The sequence below is a fragment of the Henckelia pumila genome, chromosome 4, assembly GCF_033568475.1.
Source record: "Henckelia pumila isolate YLH828 chromosome 4, ASM3356847v2, whole genome shotgun sequence".
NCBI lineage: Eukaryota > Viridiplantae > Streptophyta > Magnoliopsida > Lamiales > Gesneriaceae > Henckelia > Henckelia pumila.
In genome coordinates this window covers 145,084,342-145,103,689 of record NC_133123.1, presented here as the reverse complement: position 1 = coordinate 145,103,689, position 19,348 = coordinate 145,084,342, and the positions used below count along the sequence as shown (strand labels likewise).

Here is a 19,348-nt window from a genome sequence, read left to right as displayed (position 1 = left end):
ATTCTATAAGTTTCTGATGAATCCAACAATACTAATCTATTAGCGAGAGTCGTGACACCTTGGGTGTAAAGAAATAGAATTTTATAATTTTATGGACAAATTAAAACGCGTTATTTACACCGTTAGAAATCACAAATCTATTGAGTAACAATGTCAAAAGGAGATTATTTAGTACGCCACATGAAGAAATTAAACTAAATTCGATTAAATAGCTTGAGCAGGAATAAGAGTATCGATTGTTACCGTTGACAGGAACATGAAAATAGCTATGGAGCATTATGTGAATTGGAAAATAAGCCTGCATTGTTCTTACAGAAGAAATCATATTTGAACCAAATATTAATATCATTGAATTTGTATAGATGTTATGTGTAAAACCTCGTGCAATCGTATTTTATTTATTTCTGAAATACTAATTCTCCTTTCTTTTTTGGCTACTCTATATATCCTCTTTCTCAGCCCCTCATTGGGTTCTTGTTGATTTCTTCATTTATAACAGTTAAAAGTTTTGATATTACTTGTTAAATTTGGGTTATCTGTTGTACAATTGTCCTTTAGTTTGAAGATACAAGATACCAAACTACTTCGGGGAATTGGGTCGATGACCCTACACAAATTTGAATATAAAAAATAACCTTCATTTGTTAAAATAGCATTATGCAATAGGCTGTATCTTGTGTTTTTAGTCAAAGAAGGTCATTTTTTAGAATAGATGCGGAGGGAAGGTCATAAATCGGTTGCCTCACCACTTGTGCTAAAATCATACTAAAGCAGAGCAACACTTGCACTTTTTTTTTTACACTCAGGTCGATTTGTTGTTAAATATTGTGTAGGTTTTTAAATCTGTAATGAGAGTGACCCACCCCCATATTTATTTATGCATTTACTTGTTTATCCATATTTATTATTTATTGTGGGGAATCTTATCTGCAGGTACAAATTCAAATTCAGAATTCCTTCTTATTTTTCTCTTGTCATTAGAAGGTGATCGTAATTTCTCATTTTCCATCATTTGTTATTTAAATATAATGCTTTCATACATTAGAGTATGGCATGCCTTCTGTTCTTTCTAGTTACTGTCAATGTCTTTACTTGAGATAAATCATCTGTAACATCCAGCTTAGCTGTTTTGGAGGGAATAGCTATCAGCTTCAACCCAGAATACAAAGTTCTGGGCAGTACATATCCTTGGATTGCCCAGAAGGTGCTTACTGACAGCTCGCCAAAATTGAAATCTTCTTTGCAAGCTCTTCTTTATAAGGTACATCATCTCCATGAAGGATAATATCTTTTGTCTGGAAGTAATGTTTAATAAAGACAGCTGTACTGATTCCATGTTCTTAAACAGGATGGAGTGTTCAGGGTTGACCGATTAGAGTCTCTCTTAACAGAGGTGAGAGATACTAAAAAATCTCTCGTGCATCAGCATGTCAATTAGTATCTCAATATCACTTGCATCCATCAGCTTTATGTTTAATCAGATTTATATATCTGGTTCATTTGTTGACCCTTCTCAGTTGCATTGGTTTTAGTCAAGTAGCTATTTTCTTTCTACTATTGCTCTGTCCTAAATTGCAAAAAGTCCAATGTGCGTGTGATGGTTGGTGACTTGAAAGCACTCACAAACTATTCAAATATGACTTATTAAGCTCACTCGGCATACTTCTTTAACTTTCCCCCGTTACAGTCAATGCGTGCCCGAACACAAAGAACATTGGCTAGAAAGCTGGAAGCAGATAATGGCACTAAGATGTTTATCAGACAAATTGTGTCATTCGCTTTAAATGAGAAGGTTTCTCTCTTGTAACTCATCATTAACTACTGGACAAAATCAAGAATTCAGACCGTATACAGATTTTTCAAATATATTCTAATTTCTGCAGAGTGCATTCATGAGAGAAATACTTCTCGAGGAATTTGCGAAGGTAAAATTTTAGGACATCTTTCCACTTTTCATGTTTTGAATTTAGTATCTTTGCTCTATTTCATCTTATTCTCTTCGTAGTACAAAATAAGAAACAAGTGAACGAGTTTGGCAAACATGTATCATGATTGATGGTTACTGGTCTTAAATCTTGTCTCAATGTTCATCAATGCACATAACCGTCAGTCAGTTTTAATCAATTTAACTGCTATCCGAGTAAGGGCTCATAATCATCAACCAGTTCTAATCAGTTCAACTGCTATCCGACTAAGGAGAGTTGTGTCCTGTTTTGTTTAATTTTTTGCTATGAATCGATCAGCTTTCTTTATGTGTTTAGAAAGAGAGAGATTTAGTTATTTATATCTTTTTGTATCTTTTTATTTTTATTTTGGAAAATAAATATCATATCCCTAGGTTAGTGGAGATATACGGGTTAGTTGTCTATATATTGAACACCTTTGTTTGTATTGAATGACAAAGAAATAAAATAACTTTTCTCATTGCTTTTTACAATATGTTATTTTGAAAGTTTTAGATGAGTTCTCTTTATCAAATGAGTTTTTAATAAGTTTTGTTGGGGTGCAATAATGGTCACTGCTGAATAGAGTTGCACTGTGACCACCAGCTATTTTTTTTGGTAAAGCGGCAAGTACTCGATCCTACAATTTGTATCAGAGTCAAGGTCACGGGTTCAATTCCTATTGATTGCAAGGAGTGCAATTATTGAGGGGTTAATTGCATACATTACCCCTGTGAAATCAAAAGATTGCTAAAAATCCCCTATAGCTGTTAGTTCCCCGTGTTTTCAAATTTTGAGCACAAACACCCCTGAAAGCATATACTGACAAGAGGTGAATGCTCAAAATTTGAAAACGTGACGATGTATATGCTTAAGATATGAAAATGCAGGGAGTTAATAGATCGTTTTTTTTCATTGGGGGTATTTAGCAATCTCGCGATTTCACAAGGGTAGTGTATGCAATTAAACCATTATTGAGAGGAGTATTGTTGGGGTGAAATAATTGCCCCAGCTGGGTAGAGCAATCAAAACGTGACGCTTGACTGTTATACGGTTTAAAATATTTAAGTTGCACCGTCACCACTAGCTATAACTTTTGGTAAAGCGACAAGCGCTCGATCCTACAATTTCTCTTTAACTGAGCATCTTGTTGGTTACTTCCGAGTTTCGGCCTTAGAAATGATTAAGACATGGAAATTTGTTGAAACAACTATACCTGAAATATATTATTGAAAAGTACCTGTGTTTTTTTTTGGATAAAAGAATTTCTGAATTTATGGTCCATAAACGATACCTTAGTGATGACTTTTGGGTTGACGAGTGTCATATTTCTGAAATAACATTTGAGTCCTTATATTTGATGATTGTTACTGTTAATTATTGTTTGTGTTTGCAACTGGACATAGGGCTTGGATGCACTTGGGATAGCGACATTCAACTCAATAACATCCTTCAGACCTGATGCTGTTTCCTTGTTGACTGATGAAGATATCAGGAATTTGAGAACATTGCAACACCTCATTGCTCTATTCTCAGGGATTCAGCGAGCTGAAACCTCTGTAAAGGTGAGAGATATTTTTTAAGGATGAATGTCCCTGTCCTTGAGCAAAAGTCAAGCGCCATATTTTTTCTAGATGTTTTGATTTGTCAGTCTATTTGAAAATAATGGGCATCAATATACCGGTGTCTATGTACAGTGAAACTTCTGTTTTGATAAATGAACTTGTTGGATATTTGAGAAGAAAAAAAGAAAAGTAACATGAAGAATCCGTTGAGAAAGCCGATAATATTATTATTTTATTATGCAATCAATTGTCTATTTATATAATACAATAAATATAGAGTTCTAATCAAACTAGAGTTATAAAAAAATATTCTGCTAGTTGGAGATAACTAGAATCCTAAAAGATATAATAAAAATATTATCATAATTATAGAATAATAATAGATAAATTTAAATCAGCTTCTTGAGTCATCCAAATCACACTCCTCCTTGGCTCGAAAACTGCATACTTCATCCTTGTGCACCGAATATTGATGATGTCAGGCGGTTTATTCTGGTTGGCCACAAGTAAACTTGTGCCCTTAACATATCTAAAAATTCTTTTTTTCTCATTTAAGATGAATTTCACCAGCGCGATGCATATACTTTGTCCTCTCCATAACTCCATTTTGTCGATGAGTGTATGGTGTTTTATTTCGTTCTCCTACATTTGTGTGGATCAATTGATGATTCTGTGTAGGCCTCCAAACCTTGTTTTGTTGAAAAATATGTCTCGTTTGTTTCACATATTGATAGACAACATATTCAGAGAGCTCCTCCTTCAGTTGAACTGAACTTTTCACCAAATTGTTTTTATTCATGGAGGGTGCATCAACATATTCCTCAATTAAATCTAAGACAAACTCTTGCCTTGCATTTTGACTTTAAATAACTCAATGTCTTTTGCATCTTTTATCACATATTTTTTGTCTTCAAACAACACTTTATAGCCTTTTTCCAACAACTGACTAACACTTAAAAGATTTTGATCAAGTTCAGGAACATATAAAACGTCATAGATTAATTTCAAACCCGAGTGTCCTTCAATTGCTATAGTTTCTTTGCCTTTTAATTCAATATATTGTCCGTTTCTAATCTTAACTTTAGAATACGTTCTTTGAAAAGATCTCGATTATAAGTCATATGGTTTGTACAACAACTGTCGACTAGAAAACTTTTTTTGGAGTTATTAATGGCAAAACATGATGCTACAAACAACTCTTCCTCATGAGGTCGATGTTCTATAACTTTTGTCTTACCTTGTTGTTGAGTCTTGCATATTCTCTCCACATGCCCTGACCACACTTGTGACATCTTGCTTCTGGACTTCACCAACACTTATTTTGTGGATGATTGGTTTTTTTGCAGTTGGGACAAGGTGGAAAAACTTGTGTGTTGCCATATTTTTTCTTGTTCTTGCCATCAAAATTGTTATGTGATTTAGCTCGGAACGCACCCTCTGTATGTGATTCTTGCCTCATTAACACTAATTTGTTCTTTTGCCTGCGGCACATTCAACAATTCTGTCAAAGTAATACTTGACATATCTTTCGAATTTTCCAATGATGAAATCTTGGTTTCAAACTTTTACGGAATTGTAACTTGAATCTTTTGAATAAGTCTAGAATCAGAAAAATTTGTACCGAGAAGTCTGATTTTGTTGACAATATTGAAAAGTTTGTCAGAATATTCCTTGATCTTTTCTGATTCCTTCATCTTCTGCGTATCAAATTCTTGATTTAAAATTCAGCACCTACATCCCTTTGATCCTTTTCACTTCCTTCATATTCTTTCTTCAAAAAAACCAAATTTCTTTGGTTATTTTCAGTGCCATGATTCTGGTATAAACAAATGATAAGACTTGCTTAACGAGATTTGGAACTTCATATCTTGTTTGACGGCTTCCCATAAATCGTTGGCATCTAGATATGCTTCCATTCTAACAGCCCATACTTGATAAATTGCTCCATCAAACACTTGAGGTGCAATTGTGATGAAAGAATATTCTGAATCATTATGAAATTTTTATATCTCACAGATCTCTCAAGAACGTGACTCTTGATACCAATTTGTTGGATATTTGAGAAGAAAAAAAGAAAAGTAACGTAAAGAATCACTTGAGAAAGTCAAGAATATTATTTTATTATGCAACCAATTGTCCATTTATATAACATAATGAATATAGAGTTATAATCAAACTGGAATTTTAAGAAAAATATTCTATTAGTTGGAGATAACAACTAGAATCCTAAAAGATATAACATAGATATTATCATAATTATAAAATAATAATAGATAAAATTAAATCAGCTTCTTGAGTCATCCAAATCAACATCAATAGAACTCGATGAGTGGTGAACCATGCTGCGACAACATGTACTAGCAAACTAATACTTGTGTGACACAGAAAGAAATCAAATTTGAACTAAAGTAACAAGTAATCACTATCCATTCTCTTAATTGAGCAGATTGTACTGAGCCTAATCTTCAGTTATCTTGTATGTTCAGTATCGTCGTTCAGTATGAATTAAATTTGAAACCCATTACACATTATGGAAATTGGCATGTTATTTACTACCGGTCCACAATTAGATTTTCAATTTTGATTTTCATAGTCAATATAGTTGGTGTTGCACTGATTAATTCATAATCGTACTTGGTTGTATGTGCCATCTTTTTTGGTTTCCGTGTTGTGATTTTGTTGGTACGGGTATTTTATTGCAAAGTTGAAGTTGGATACTTCTTCATGTTATATTAATGCTTTTCGTAAACAACATGTGCTCGCACATCATTTGAAAGGAAAACATTATACATGGCATTGACATACTATTCCATGCTAGTTTACAGATAACAGCGCTCAAGCTACAGGAAATAGTTAGTGATCTGTAACAATGATTTAACAAAGTGTCAATCCTTTCTTGCAGGATATCAATAAAGCCACTTCATATGAGGTCCAGAAAAGATCTTCAAATGAAGATTCATTGCTCCCTTACCTTTTGGAATCTGGTCGAGAAATGTTACCCCTTCTATCGGTAATACTAGAGGTAAGGGCCGAACGTTGAGCATTTGAATTCATGGAGAAGTGAACTTAAATATCGACAGAGGAATGATAGTGCCATATATTTGAACCATCCTATACGGAATCTGATTAGTAAGATTTAAAAAATGCAAAACTTTAGAGCAAAAAAGAATTTAAGCCTTAACTTTGATTAAATTATGAGTTGTTGATGGGATATCGCTATCAGACCTAATCTATTTAAAGGTAATCAATCATATCTGAGAGTAAAGTCTTTGCATATTAAAAATTAATTGTCGGTGTTATGAATAGGACTATTCTCCATCAGTCACTCTTCAGACCTTGCTTTTGTTCTCTAAAGGAACGGAGAATTTAATAGCTTCAAGCATACCTGAAAACTGTTTCTTTGATTACTTTCCCTCACTGATAAAGCTGTTCCATATGCGAAAATTTCAGCTCCCACAAGAATCACAACAGCAGTTACTACAATTGCCGGCAGATCTTGCAGGAAAGTTAGTTTCTCGGGCCGCTGCGAGGACAATAAGACAAGCTTTTTCATGAGTACGTCCTTGTGATTCTTCCACCATAATCAGCTGATTGCCATGATTTACCTCCACGTGCCATTAATAAATTGGCATGCATCACAAACATTTCAAAAATATTTTTTGTACTTGTCTTTTTTCTATAGATAGTTTTGCATGCAATAGCTTTCCGTTTATGTTATATCTTGACATATGATGTTGCCATCATTTATTTTAGTTGACTTAACCATCAAACCAGGAAACGCATAGACATTTTACATAGAGGTTTCAGTAAAAGTAACTATTTGAAGCATTTAGTTTTTAACTTATTTGAATCGCACTTTTCAATTATAAACATATAAAAATGGCTTCAAAAGCTCATACATGTACATTATTATTACCTGAACTGTGAGGAACCTCAAAGAGTAAAGGGGTAATTGCATATAACCCTATGAAATATCGAGATTGCTAAAAAACCCCTATGAAAAAAGAATAATTTATTAGCTCTCTGTGTTTTTTAATCTTGGGCATATACCTCCTCATGTTTTCAAATTTTGAGCACACGATCTCTTGTATGTACGTGTTTTCAGGGATATTTGTGCTCAAAATTTCAAAACACAAGGGGTTAATAGTAATATGGGTTTTAAGCAATCTCATGATTTCACATAGGTAATATGTGCAATTATCCCAAGAGAAAAAGTAGCTGACCACTTAGGAGATGTTGGAACGCGGCTTAATGCGAGCTGATGTTTGGTTTGAAGGTCCTTGATAGTTTCTTGCAAATTAACAAATGAAGGCGATTGGTAGCTTAGAGGAAGAAATTCAATTGATAAAAATGATTAAAGCACACTGACACTCAGCCAAATTATGTTTCATGTCTTAAAATTTGATTAAGAGGGTGTTTGGGAGAGCTTAAAAGCTCTTTCAAACAGCTTATAAGCTGTCTTAGAGCTTTTAAGCGCTAAATTTTTGTTTGGTAAATTTTTTTAAAAACAGCTTATAAGCTGTCAAAATAAGCTGTTTTTAAAAAAGTAAAGGGGAGATACTTTTTTCAAATAGATCTTATTTTAACATTATATCTTTCTAAAATATACTAAAATATTTTAATAAATCTCCATCATATCCTTTACTCATTAAATATTAAATATTATTTTTTAAATAAATTCCAAATCACATAAATTTTTCTAAAATAAAATATTATAACAATTTTATTTTTGTTATAAATTTAGTAGAGAAAGATGAGAGAATAAAATACAAGAGAGAATATAATAGAAAAAGATGAGTGTATAATATATGGACTAAACACCTCTATTTATAGGGTAGAGGGATTAGTGTATAAAAGAAAAATTACAATCAAATCAATCAATTATATTACATCTATATATAACACTCCCCCTTAGATGATTGATGGAGAGTTCAATGTTGCCTCGTTAAAACCTTGTCAGTAAAACCCAGTGGGAAAAACCTGAACGAAGGAAAAAGAGTACAACAATTGATACTTCATGTGATTTCAATCATCGAATATCTTTTAATTGATGCATCCCTATTTTTTGCACCAATTTTTTTAATGTTGATGTCGGTAATGCCTTTGTGAATAAATCAGCTACATTGTCACTTGAACGGATTTGTTGGACATCAATATCACCTTTCTGTTGAAGTTCGTGCGTGTAGAAAAACTTTGGTGAAATGTGTTTCGTTCGATCGCCTTTGATATACCCTCCTTTTAGTTGTGTAATGCAAGCAACATTATCTTCAAAAATAGTCGTCGGGTTATCTTTCGTTGTTGGTAGTCCGCATGATTCTTGAATATGTTGAGTTATAGATCTCAACCATATACATTCTCGACTTGCTTCATGCATTGCAATTATCTCAGAGTGATTTGATGATGTCGCTGTCAAAGTTTGCTTTGTTGACTTCCATGAAATAGCGGTGTCCCCTCGTGTAAACACATAACCCGTTTGGGATTTGGCTTTATGCGGATCTGAAAGATAGCCTGCATCTGCATATCCTATTAAAGAGAAATTTGATTTTTTTCGAATAAAATAATCTCATGTCAGTTGTACCACGAAGGTAACGAAATATATGTTTTACAACATTCCAATCTCTTCGGGTTGAAGAAGAACTATATCTGTAATGCCTAGAATTTCCTCTTACATAAATCGTATGCATAATTAGGATAATTAATATTTTAAATAGAATAATATAATAAATTAAGTTAAAGGTTTAAATAACTTTTATTTATAATGATTATGTGTTAAATTTAATTAGGATTTTAAAGAGCCTAATATAATTATTTTAAGATTTATTTTATTGAAAAATTTCATTTTTATATATGTAAATATTTTGAAAGTTTATTTTTCACCTAACGGAGTCATTTTTAGGGCTTTTAAGGCACCTTAAATTTTTGGGCCTTTGTAATTTCGAAAATTAGGAATTTAAATATCCAAATCCTATGATGGGCTAGCATACTTGGTCTTCCATTGCCCATCCCACTAATTTAATAGTTCAAGGCCCGTTTGATTTTTTTTAACGGGTTGGTTAAAAAAGTATGATTACTTTGTGAAGTATTTAAAATAAAGGGATGTTGACTATTTATTTTAAAAAACAGGGAGTTGACTCATTTGAATTAAAATTAAACCTAATAAATAAATAAATTAAAAGAATTAACAATGTCAGGAGGTTTATTATTTGTTTCTTCTCCCCCAACCAAATTCTCCCGCAAAAGAAACGGGAAACCTATAAAAACCTGCAATCTTCTTCATTTTTCTCTTCATCTGGATGCTAGTCCTTGAGCTGTGAAAAAAACCTAATCTATTTCAAACATCTTCTATTGCTCATTCATCTGTATTTGAAACAAAATTTTATCAAAGTACAAGCGCAAGTAAGTTTTCTCCATTCTTGTTTTTTAAGAGAGTTTTGTCCATTATTGTTGAATGTAAGCATTTATCTGATTTAAGTCGTTATTCTTTTCATTTAGCAAGTGCAAATAAAAAAAATGATGTGTTGGAATCTGGGTCGATTCAAGGAACCCAAGGTTTGGGTAGCTTGGGTTGACCCAAGCCCTGGGTTTACCCAAAGCTTGGGTCGACCCAAGCCTTGGGTTGACCCAAGCTCTGGGTTTACCCAGGGCTTGGGTTGACCCAAGCTCTGGGTCGACCCAAGCCCTGGGTAAACCCAGATCTTGGGTCAACCCAAGGCTTGGGTCGACCCAAGCTTGGGTCAACCCAAGGCTTGGGTCGACCCAAGCTTGGGTAAACCCATAGCTTGGGTCAACCCAAGCTACCCAAACCTTGGGGTTCCTTGGGTCGACCCAGGGTGATCCAAGCCTTGGGTCAACCCAATGAGTTTTGGGTCGACCATGGTTGACCCAGAATTCATGGCCAAAACTTTTTTGGTTAACCATAGGTAGTTCTTGTTATTTTGTACCCAGAACTCTTTTGGTTGACCATGGGTAGATCATAGACAGAGCATGTAGTGTTCTTGTTATTTTTTGTGATTAAAATAGTTTTATTCTTATAATTTATGTGAATTTTGTAGGTTATGCCTACAGTAATAGTTGTTCATTTCGATGGTAGATGGGAAGCGAGTGAAGAAAACGTATATAAATGGAATCCCGGATCGAATTCAAAGTTTGCAGCTATTCCAGTATATGATGATTTTTTTCTTCTTGAAAATTTAAATCGTGAACTATATAGAGCTGGGAAAATAGAAGAGTCTGCCAACCTGAGGTTGAGTTACCTTCTAGAGTTGTCGTGCAACATTCAACCGATTTATATAGAGAATGATCAAGATTTGAAAGCATATCTGTATTTTGGTTGTCCGAAAACGAGGCCAGTGCTTAAAGTTGAAATTGAACATGTTGTTGGTTTTTTGGATGTTTCTGATAATGTGCATGAAGTTGGTATTGATGAAGGCAATACTAATTATAACGATCAAAACTCTTATGATGATTATTTTGATTTGAATATTGTTTCTTTGGATCGTAATAATATTAGTGAGGCTTTTGATGAGACAAATGTGGTTGCAAATAATGAGGCCGTTGTGGTTGCAACTGTGGATATTGATAGCGAGCCAATTGTGGTTGCAAGTAATGAGACAGTTGTGATTGCAAGAAATGAGTCAGATATAGTTGCAAATGTGGATATTGTTAATGACACATTTTCATTCACAGATGGTTCAAACTTGTTTGTTGGTCAAGAATTTCCAAACAGAGATGCGGTGAAAAATTTGTTAAGAAGAATCAGTTTGGAAGCATGTTTTGAATTTGAGACAGTAAAAAGTAGTCAGGTGGTGTATGCTGTGAAATGTACCGTGGCTAATTGTAAGTGGAGAATCTGGACCTCAAAGATGAAAGATTCACATGTATTCTCCATTCGAAAATATTGCAATACACATACTTGTGATTTGACGGGGAGGCGTAAGAGAATCCGTGGAGCTAGTTCGATTGTTGTTCGTGATATGTTGGTGAATAATTTTCAAGGTAATCAAGTACAAATAACACCGAAAGCGGTCATGGCGATGATGCGCAATAATATGAATGCTGATATATCATATTACAAGGCTTGGAGAGGAAAAGAACTAGCAGACAATATTTTGAAAGGTGATCCTACCAAGAGTTTTACTCTACTGCCTTGTTATTTGCACATGGTTGAGAAGATGAACCGAGGAAGCATAACAGACATATGTGTTGACGAGAAAAATCGATTCAAGTATATGTTTCTTGCTTTTGGTGCGTGTGTCAGGGGATATCGAAGCATGCGAAAATGTGTGTCAATTGATGGTACATGGTTGAAAGGCAAGTACAATGGTGTTTTACTTGTGGCATCCGCACAGGATGGAAATTATCATCAATATCCTTTGGCGTGGGGAATTGTCGATGGTGAGTCTACTTCTTCGTGGAGTTGGTTTTTGACGAAGTTGTTAGAAGTAGTACCAGACTCGACTGATCTGGTGATAATTTCAGACAGACATCAGGGAATAATTAATGCTGTTTCTAGTGTTTATAAAAATGCACATCATGGTCATTGTGTGTGGCATTTATCCCAGAATTTGAAAACCAGGTGCAAAAAAAAGGGCGCAACGGAAATGTTTTTGCAGATTGCAAAAATTTATAAGCAAAACGAGTTTGATGTTGCATACAGTGATTTTAGGAAGAGATATCCTGAGGCTGCGCAGTTTTTGGACGAAAGAGATACACTTGATCGATGGACTCGAGCATATTGCCCAAATACTCGTTACAATATTTTGACGACAAACGGGGTTGAATCAATCAATGCTAGACTACTTGAAGAGAGAAAGCTTCCTATAATATCACTTTTAGATTCTTTACAGAGACATCATCTTGGTTTGTCCGATATCGTAACGCATCAGTTGCAGCTAACAATAATCTGACCCCTACCATCGAGGGAATTCTTCGCAGCCGGTTCACTGATGCCCAAGGAATGCAAGTTTTTGAATTGGGCCGTCTTGAGTTTGATGTTCGGAGTGGTCGACACTCGGCCATTGTGGACCTGGAATCTAAAAGATGCACTTGCCGAGTTTTTGATATTGATAGATTCCCATGTGCTCATGCCATTGCAGCCAGTTGGTTAGCGAATATTGACTTGTATCAATTGTGTTCAGAGTATTATTCTACGATGACATGGTGTATGGCTTACTCAGAGACTGTCTATCCAGTTCCGGAAGAAAGTGAATGGCCACCTAACATTAATTTTCCAGTTGTATTACCTCCTTGTCTACAAAAAAAAGTGGGTAGAAAAAAACAAAATAGAATTCCTTCGATTGGAGAATTTAGTAAAAGATAGAAGTAGCTTTTGTGTTTTGTAATAATGAGTTAAAAAAACATAGAAGCAACCTTTGTGTTTTGTAATAATAAGTCAAAAAAATATCTTGTCCAAAAAAAATTGGGTCGATCCAAGAAGTTTCTTGGTCAACCCAAGAGTTTCTGGGTCAACCCAAGAGTTTTTGGGTCGACCCAAGAAGTTTCTTGGTCAACCCAAGAGTTTTTGAGTCGACCCAAGGCTTGGGTCAACCCAAGCTACCCAAACTTGAAAGATTATATATTAAAATCGTTAAACCAAGATTATATATTAAAATCGTTAAACCAGTGGATTCAACTATTAAAACATGTATCATTATATAACATACTCGTAAAAATAACGGATACATATGTTATAACTTGAAAGATTATATATTAAAATCGTTAAACCAGTGGATTCAACTATTAAAACATGTATCATTATATAAAATACTCGTGATACATATGTTATAACTTGAAAGATTATATATTAAAATCGTTAAACCAGTGAATTCAACTATTAAAACATGTATCATTATATAAAATACTCGTGATACATATGTTATAACTTGAAAGATTATATATTAAAATCGTTAAACCAGTTAATTCAACTATTAAAACATGTATCGTTATATAAAATACTCGTGAAAATAGGATATACATATGTTATAACTTGAAAGATTATATATTAAAATCGTTAAACCAGTGGATTCAACTATTAAAACATGTATCATTATATAAAATACTCGTGAAAATAGGATATACATATGTTATAACTTGAAAGATTATATATTAAAATCGTTAAACCAGTGAATTCAACTATTAAAACATGTATCATTATATAAAATACTCGTGATACATATGTTATAACTTGAAAGATTATATATTAAAATCGTTAAACCAATGGATTCAACTATTAAAACATGTATCATTATATAAAATACTCGTGATACATATGTTATAACTTGAAAGATTATATATTAAAATCGTTAAACCAGTTAATTCAACTATTAAAACATGTATCGTTATATAAAATACTCGTGAAAATAGGATATACATATGTTATAACTTGAAAGATTATATATTAAAATCGTTAAACCAGTGGATTCAACTATTAAAACATGTATCATTATATAAAATACTCGTGAAAATAGGATATACATATGTTATAACTTGAAAGATTATATATTAAAATCGTTAAACCAGTGGATTCAACTATTAAAACATGTATCATTATATAAAATACTCGTGATACATATGTTATAACTTGAAAGATTATATATTAAAATCGTTAAACCAGTGGATTCAACTATTAAAACATGTATCATTATATAAAATACTCGTGATACATATGTTATAACTTGAAAGATTATATATTAAAATCGTTAAACCAATGGATTCAACTATTAAAACATGTATCATTATATAAAATACTCGTGAAAAGTTTTTTGGTCAACCCAAGAGTTTCTGGGTCAACCCAAGAGTTTTTGGGTCGACCCAAGAAGTTTCTTGGTCAACCCAAGAAGTTTTTGGGTCAACCCAAGGCTTGGGTTGACCCAAGCCTTGGGTCGACCCAGGGCTTGGGTCGACCCAAGGCTTGGGTCGACCCAAGCTTTGGGTAAACCCATAGCTTGGGTCAACCCAAGCTACCCAAACCTTGGGGGTTCCTTGGGTCGACCCAGGGTGATCCAAGCCTTGGGTCAACCCAATGAGTTTTGGGTCGACCATGATTGTAAATCGTTAAACTAGTGGATTCAACATAATTGTGAAAATAAAACCTTAAATTCATCAATTCAAAAGAAATAAAGATCAATGAATAGTCCATTGATTATCAAACATATTACAGAGTAAAAAAAATCTAAACTCAGTTACAAGTTTGTCATCTAACTTTAATACTAGGTAATCACTTTTCTTGGATAAAGCATATCCAGCAACGGCGAGGACAAATGCTCCTGAATCCTCACTGTAAAATAAAAACAATATGAAACTATTAGTCATCTGTCAATGATAAACATATTACACATTAGAGATATGATAACGTACTGTTTAATCTGGGCTTTGAACTCATCAAACATTTTTATAGACCATGACCTCTCAGGATGTGGGTTGTTCCCAACAAAAGATAGCAGACGAGCAACGTTGATAAGTATAGGCCCTATGTCCTCATCCAGATCTTTGCACTTAGGATCGTGCTTTCGCTGCAAATCATATATAGTGCACTTATTGACCCCTGCAACGAGTTTTAGTAAAAACCATCGTCCATCTCTGTGGACTGGGATGAGGATTATTCGCGCCTTTGCCCAGGAGACACAAGGCCATTTTGGATCCATCCCTTTAACCACCCCTACCACATTTGTTTTGAGAATTCGGTTTTCAACTTCATCCACCACGGACATCGACACATAGAAATGCCTATCCATCAGGGACACGTTTGTTGACATCACTTCAGGATGTTTTAGCTGAATCTCGAGTAATCCACGGAGAGCTTCACCCATGAGCTAAATTCGACAGAAGAATATTTTTCAAAGATAAAAAATAATTGATCTACAAATGTTCACGAATTTTAAATGCTTACACAAATCGTGACGAGCGAATTTGCGATTGTCATGGGCTTGTAGAACGACTTGTCATAATTGTCATAAAATCCTTTTATTCTGCTAGGCGAACTTACAAGCATCGATGCTCTAACTCGAGCCAACGAGTTGTTTACCTTGAAAGTCAAGTACTCCACAAATGGCCTCACACCGTCACAACCTCTCGACGTGGTTGCCTCAGAACCTGACATAACCGCATTAGGAGTCACCTGAATATCTAAAAACATAAAGTTGATCATTTATTATGTTATGCTATACATAAATATATACGTAAAAAAATGCATTAACTCACCTTCAAAGGATTCCTCTGGTATAGTTGGCAGCTCAACTCGGCTATTTTTGGGAAACAATTCCCTGATCATATTATCATCAACACCTAACAGTATACATCAAACAACTTAAAATTAAAATGACAATTTTAATACATAATTCTCTTATGTGCACTTAATTAAAAATTACTCACCAACGTCTGCCTCAAGTACAGATGATTTTCTCTTTTGCCTTCTGCTATAGACCATGCTATAATCTCTCTGAACATGTACCGCCGTCTGAGACCTGATCTCAGCCAAACCTGCTCTAATCTGTTCAGTCAAACTCGATCTCAACTCATCAAAACCAGCTTTCATTTGCCTTATACACGCTCTGGTGTCGATAAATTGTGCTCTCATCTCAAGACGCAATGAGTTAACGGTATCATCCAATTCACTCAAACGCCGCCCAAAACGATGCTCAAGGGATGATGTGCGGCGAGTAGGATTGGCTCCAACGTAGACTCTAGGCCCCGTACGAATGGGACGAAGAGTGCTAGAGCTGGATCTAATGGCATCAGCAGAAGGGGTGCTGGAGCTGGATCTAGTGGCTTCAATAGAAGGGTTGCTAGAGCTGGATCTAGTGACATCATGCTCGAGAGGGTGCTGGCTGCATATAACAGCCTTACCCTGACTCCACAACTCTAGTACCCGAGTGGTGACGACATCTGGTGCAGAATCAACAAAAACACCGGTGGTATAATACGATGACATGAGCTCCTCATAAGTAGGAGTCAAATATCCAACACAATCCTATATTTATTTAAAATCGTATCAGATAAATTAAAAAAATTATGTCCACAGCTACGATATCAAATTAATTAATATTACTTACGTTTATATCACAGGCACCAAATGCTGCACTAACATCAACATCAGACGGGGCACGATTTGCAGGCCACATGTTCGTCACCCACTGAAACATCCTGGGCAAAATCAAACCGTCTACCATATCTTTTCTCTTGGCAAACTTTTGTGCCACACTAGGATAATATTCATAAGCCAAGATCTGCGAAAATTATTTCAAACAATATTATTATTATAAATAAAAATAACAAAGTCACTTTTAACATTCAAAAAATGATATACCTGCAGAGGCAGCACAAAACCACATAGAAGAAAATTGCCATGAACTTCTTTACAACCATGTCCCTGGGAAGTATATTTCTTTAAAAGGTCCTTCTTCAAAGATTTGACGGCATCATGATAGGCTATTCTACCCCAGGGATACTTATTAAACCTATCCAAATCATCTATAAGCCTTAGACATGTACGGTCGACCTTCATGTTTTTTTTCCTACTCCCCCCACAGAATACAGCAGAATAAAAGTAAAGATTAGCCATCTTCAACTTCTCCACATCTATCCCTACAGTCTCATTTTGTCCTACGGCAGTAATCTTTGTCTCCAAATCACTAAGAAAAATTTGAGACTTACCAACAAAGTGTCTCGAGACAAAGATACTTTCTACATCTGGTAGATCTGTCGGCTCTATACTGCAGCTGAGACCTGTTATTAAACAATATTCTAACATAGAAAATCTAACTGGCCTTTTACGCACGACCATCCAAAAATCATCACTACCGTTATCAACTATCTGGCTACTCATTAGATACCACATAATTTGACTTGAAACATTAAAATCTCGGTGATACCTAACGAGGTTACCAAATGGTGACTGATCAAAAAACGTTGCTATTTCCTCGTTGTTCAGATAGTTATGAATCTTCTGGGCAGTCTCTTTATATCTCGACTCAATTGTCAATTTCACACGAAAAATTGCATTTCTGCCCAGTTTTGTTGGCAAATATACCTATGAAAAAATAAAAATAAAACAAATACATTAGAACAATAAAAAACAAATATTGAATCATGGATCAAACAAATCTATGTATCTAGCCAAGCTCAAGTGAAACCCAAGCGTGGGTCAACCCAAGGCTTGGGTTTACCCAAGGAAGGCTTGGGTTGACCCAAGCTTTGGGTCGACCCAAGCCCTGGGCAGAGCTTGGGTCAACCCAGGGCTTGGGTCGACCCAAGCTTTGGGTTGACCCAAGCCCTGGGTTTACCCAAAGCTTGGGTCGACCCAAGCCCTGGGTTGACCCAAGCTTTGCCCAGGGCTTGGGTCGACCCAAGCTACCCAAACCTTGGGTTCCTTGGGTCGACCCAAGCCCTTGGATAAACCCAGAGTTTGGGTTGACCCAGGGCTTGGGTCAACCCAAGCTACCCAAACCTTGGGTTCCTTGGGTCGACCAGGGTGACTCAAGCCTTGGGTTAACCCAAGACACCTAAGACCCAGTAAATATAAATTTTTTAAATATTACCAGATCCTTGTTAGCCATTTGATTCATGAAATTTGATATGTGTTGGATGAGAATGGATTTAGAGAGAAAAAAAGTGACCTGCGAGAAGGGGGAGGGAGAATGGAGATGAGAGAAGGAAGATGGGTGGAAACTGGGAACGTTGGATAATGAAATATTTGGGAGAAACAAATAGATTTAAGTTTTTTAAAAAAGTTAAATAGAAGGATATATTAGTAATTTAAACAATGAATCCTTCTTTTTAAATACGATAGAATGCACTCCCTTTTATCTAAATTTCCCCAGTTTCCACCCATCTTCCTTCTCTCATCTCCATTCTCCCTCCCCCTTCTCGCAGGTCACTTTTTTTCTCTCTAAATCCATTCTCATCCAACACATATCAAATTTCATGAATCAAATGGCTAACAAGGATCTGGTAATATTTAAAAAATTTATATTTACTGGGTCTTAGGTGTCTTGGGTTAACCCAAGGCTTGAGTCACCCTGGTCGACCCAAGGAACCCAAGGTTTGGGTAGCTTGGGTTGACCCAAGCCCTGGGTCAACCCAAACTCTGGGTTTATCCAAGGGCTTGGGTCGACCCAAGGAACCCAAGGTTTGGGTAGCTTGGGTCGACCCAAGCCCTGGGCAAAGCTTGGGTCAACCCAGGGCTTGGGTCGACCCAAGCTTTGGGTTGACCCAAAGCTTGGGTCGACCCAAGCCCTGGGTTGACCCAAGCTTTGCCCAGGGCTTGGGTCGACCCAAGCTTTGGGTAAACCCAGGGCTTGGGTCAACCCAAAGCTTGGGTCGACCCAAGCCCTGGGTTGACCCAAGCTCTGCCCAGGGCTTGGGTCGACCCAAAGCTTGGGTCAACCCAAGCCTTCCTTGGGTAAACCCAAGCCTTGGGTTGACCCACGCTTGGGTTTCACTTGAGCTTGGCTAGATACATAGATTTGTTTGATCCATGATTCAATATTTGTTTTTTATTGTTCTAATGTATTTGTTTTATTTTTATTTTTTCATAGGTATATTTGCCAACAAAACTGGGCAGAAATGCAATTTTTCGTGTGAAATTGACAATTGAGTCGAGATATAAAGAGACTGCCCAGAAGATTCATAACTATCTGAACAACGAGGAAATAGCAACGTTTTTTGATCAGTCACCATTTGGTAACCTCGTTAGGTATCACCGAGATTTTAATGTTTCAAGTCAAATTATGTGGTATCTAATGAGTAGCCAGATAGTTGATAACGGTAGTGATGATTTTTGGATGGTCGTGCGTAAAAGGCCAGTTAGATTTTCTATGTTAGAATATTGTTTAATAACAGGTC

The 19,348-nt window shown here is 35.5% G+C and overlaps 1 protein-coding gene across 4 annotated transcripts in view; it reads left to right on the top strand.

Moving 5' to 3' along the window:
• The window catches only part of LOC140860323 (uncharacterized aarF domain-containing protein kinase At1g71810, chloroplastic), a 74,016-nt gene that overhangs the window by 44,747 nt on the left and 9,921 nt on the right, over positions 1 to 19,348 (top strand). For 3 of the 4 annotated variants that reach the window (XM_073263284.1, XM_073263283.1, XM_073263281.1), the window contains 8 exons: positions 934 to 984; positions 1,120 to 1,261; positions 1,349 to 1,393; positions 1,688 to 1,792; positions 1,884 to 1,925; positions 3,350 to 3,508; positions 6,411 to 6,530; positions 6,959 to 7,301. In XM_073263284.1, the coding sequence (XP_073119385.1) occupies positions 934 to 984; positions 1,120 to 1,261; positions 1,349 to 1,393; positions 1,688 to 1,792; positions 1,884 to 1,925; positions 3,350 to 3,508; positions 6,411 to 6,530; positions 6,959 to 7,063 (769 nt within the window). In that variant the 3' untranslated portion in view covers positions 7,064 to 7,301. Of the gene's footprint in view, positions 1 to 933; positions 985 to 1,119; positions 1,262 to 1,348; positions 1,394 to 1,687; positions 1,793 to 1,883; positions 1,926 to 3,349; positions 3,509 to 6,410; positions 6,531 to 6,958; positions 7,302 to 19,348 lie in introns of those variants that run through there. The other variant, XM_073263282.1, reaches the window with a different exon arrangement.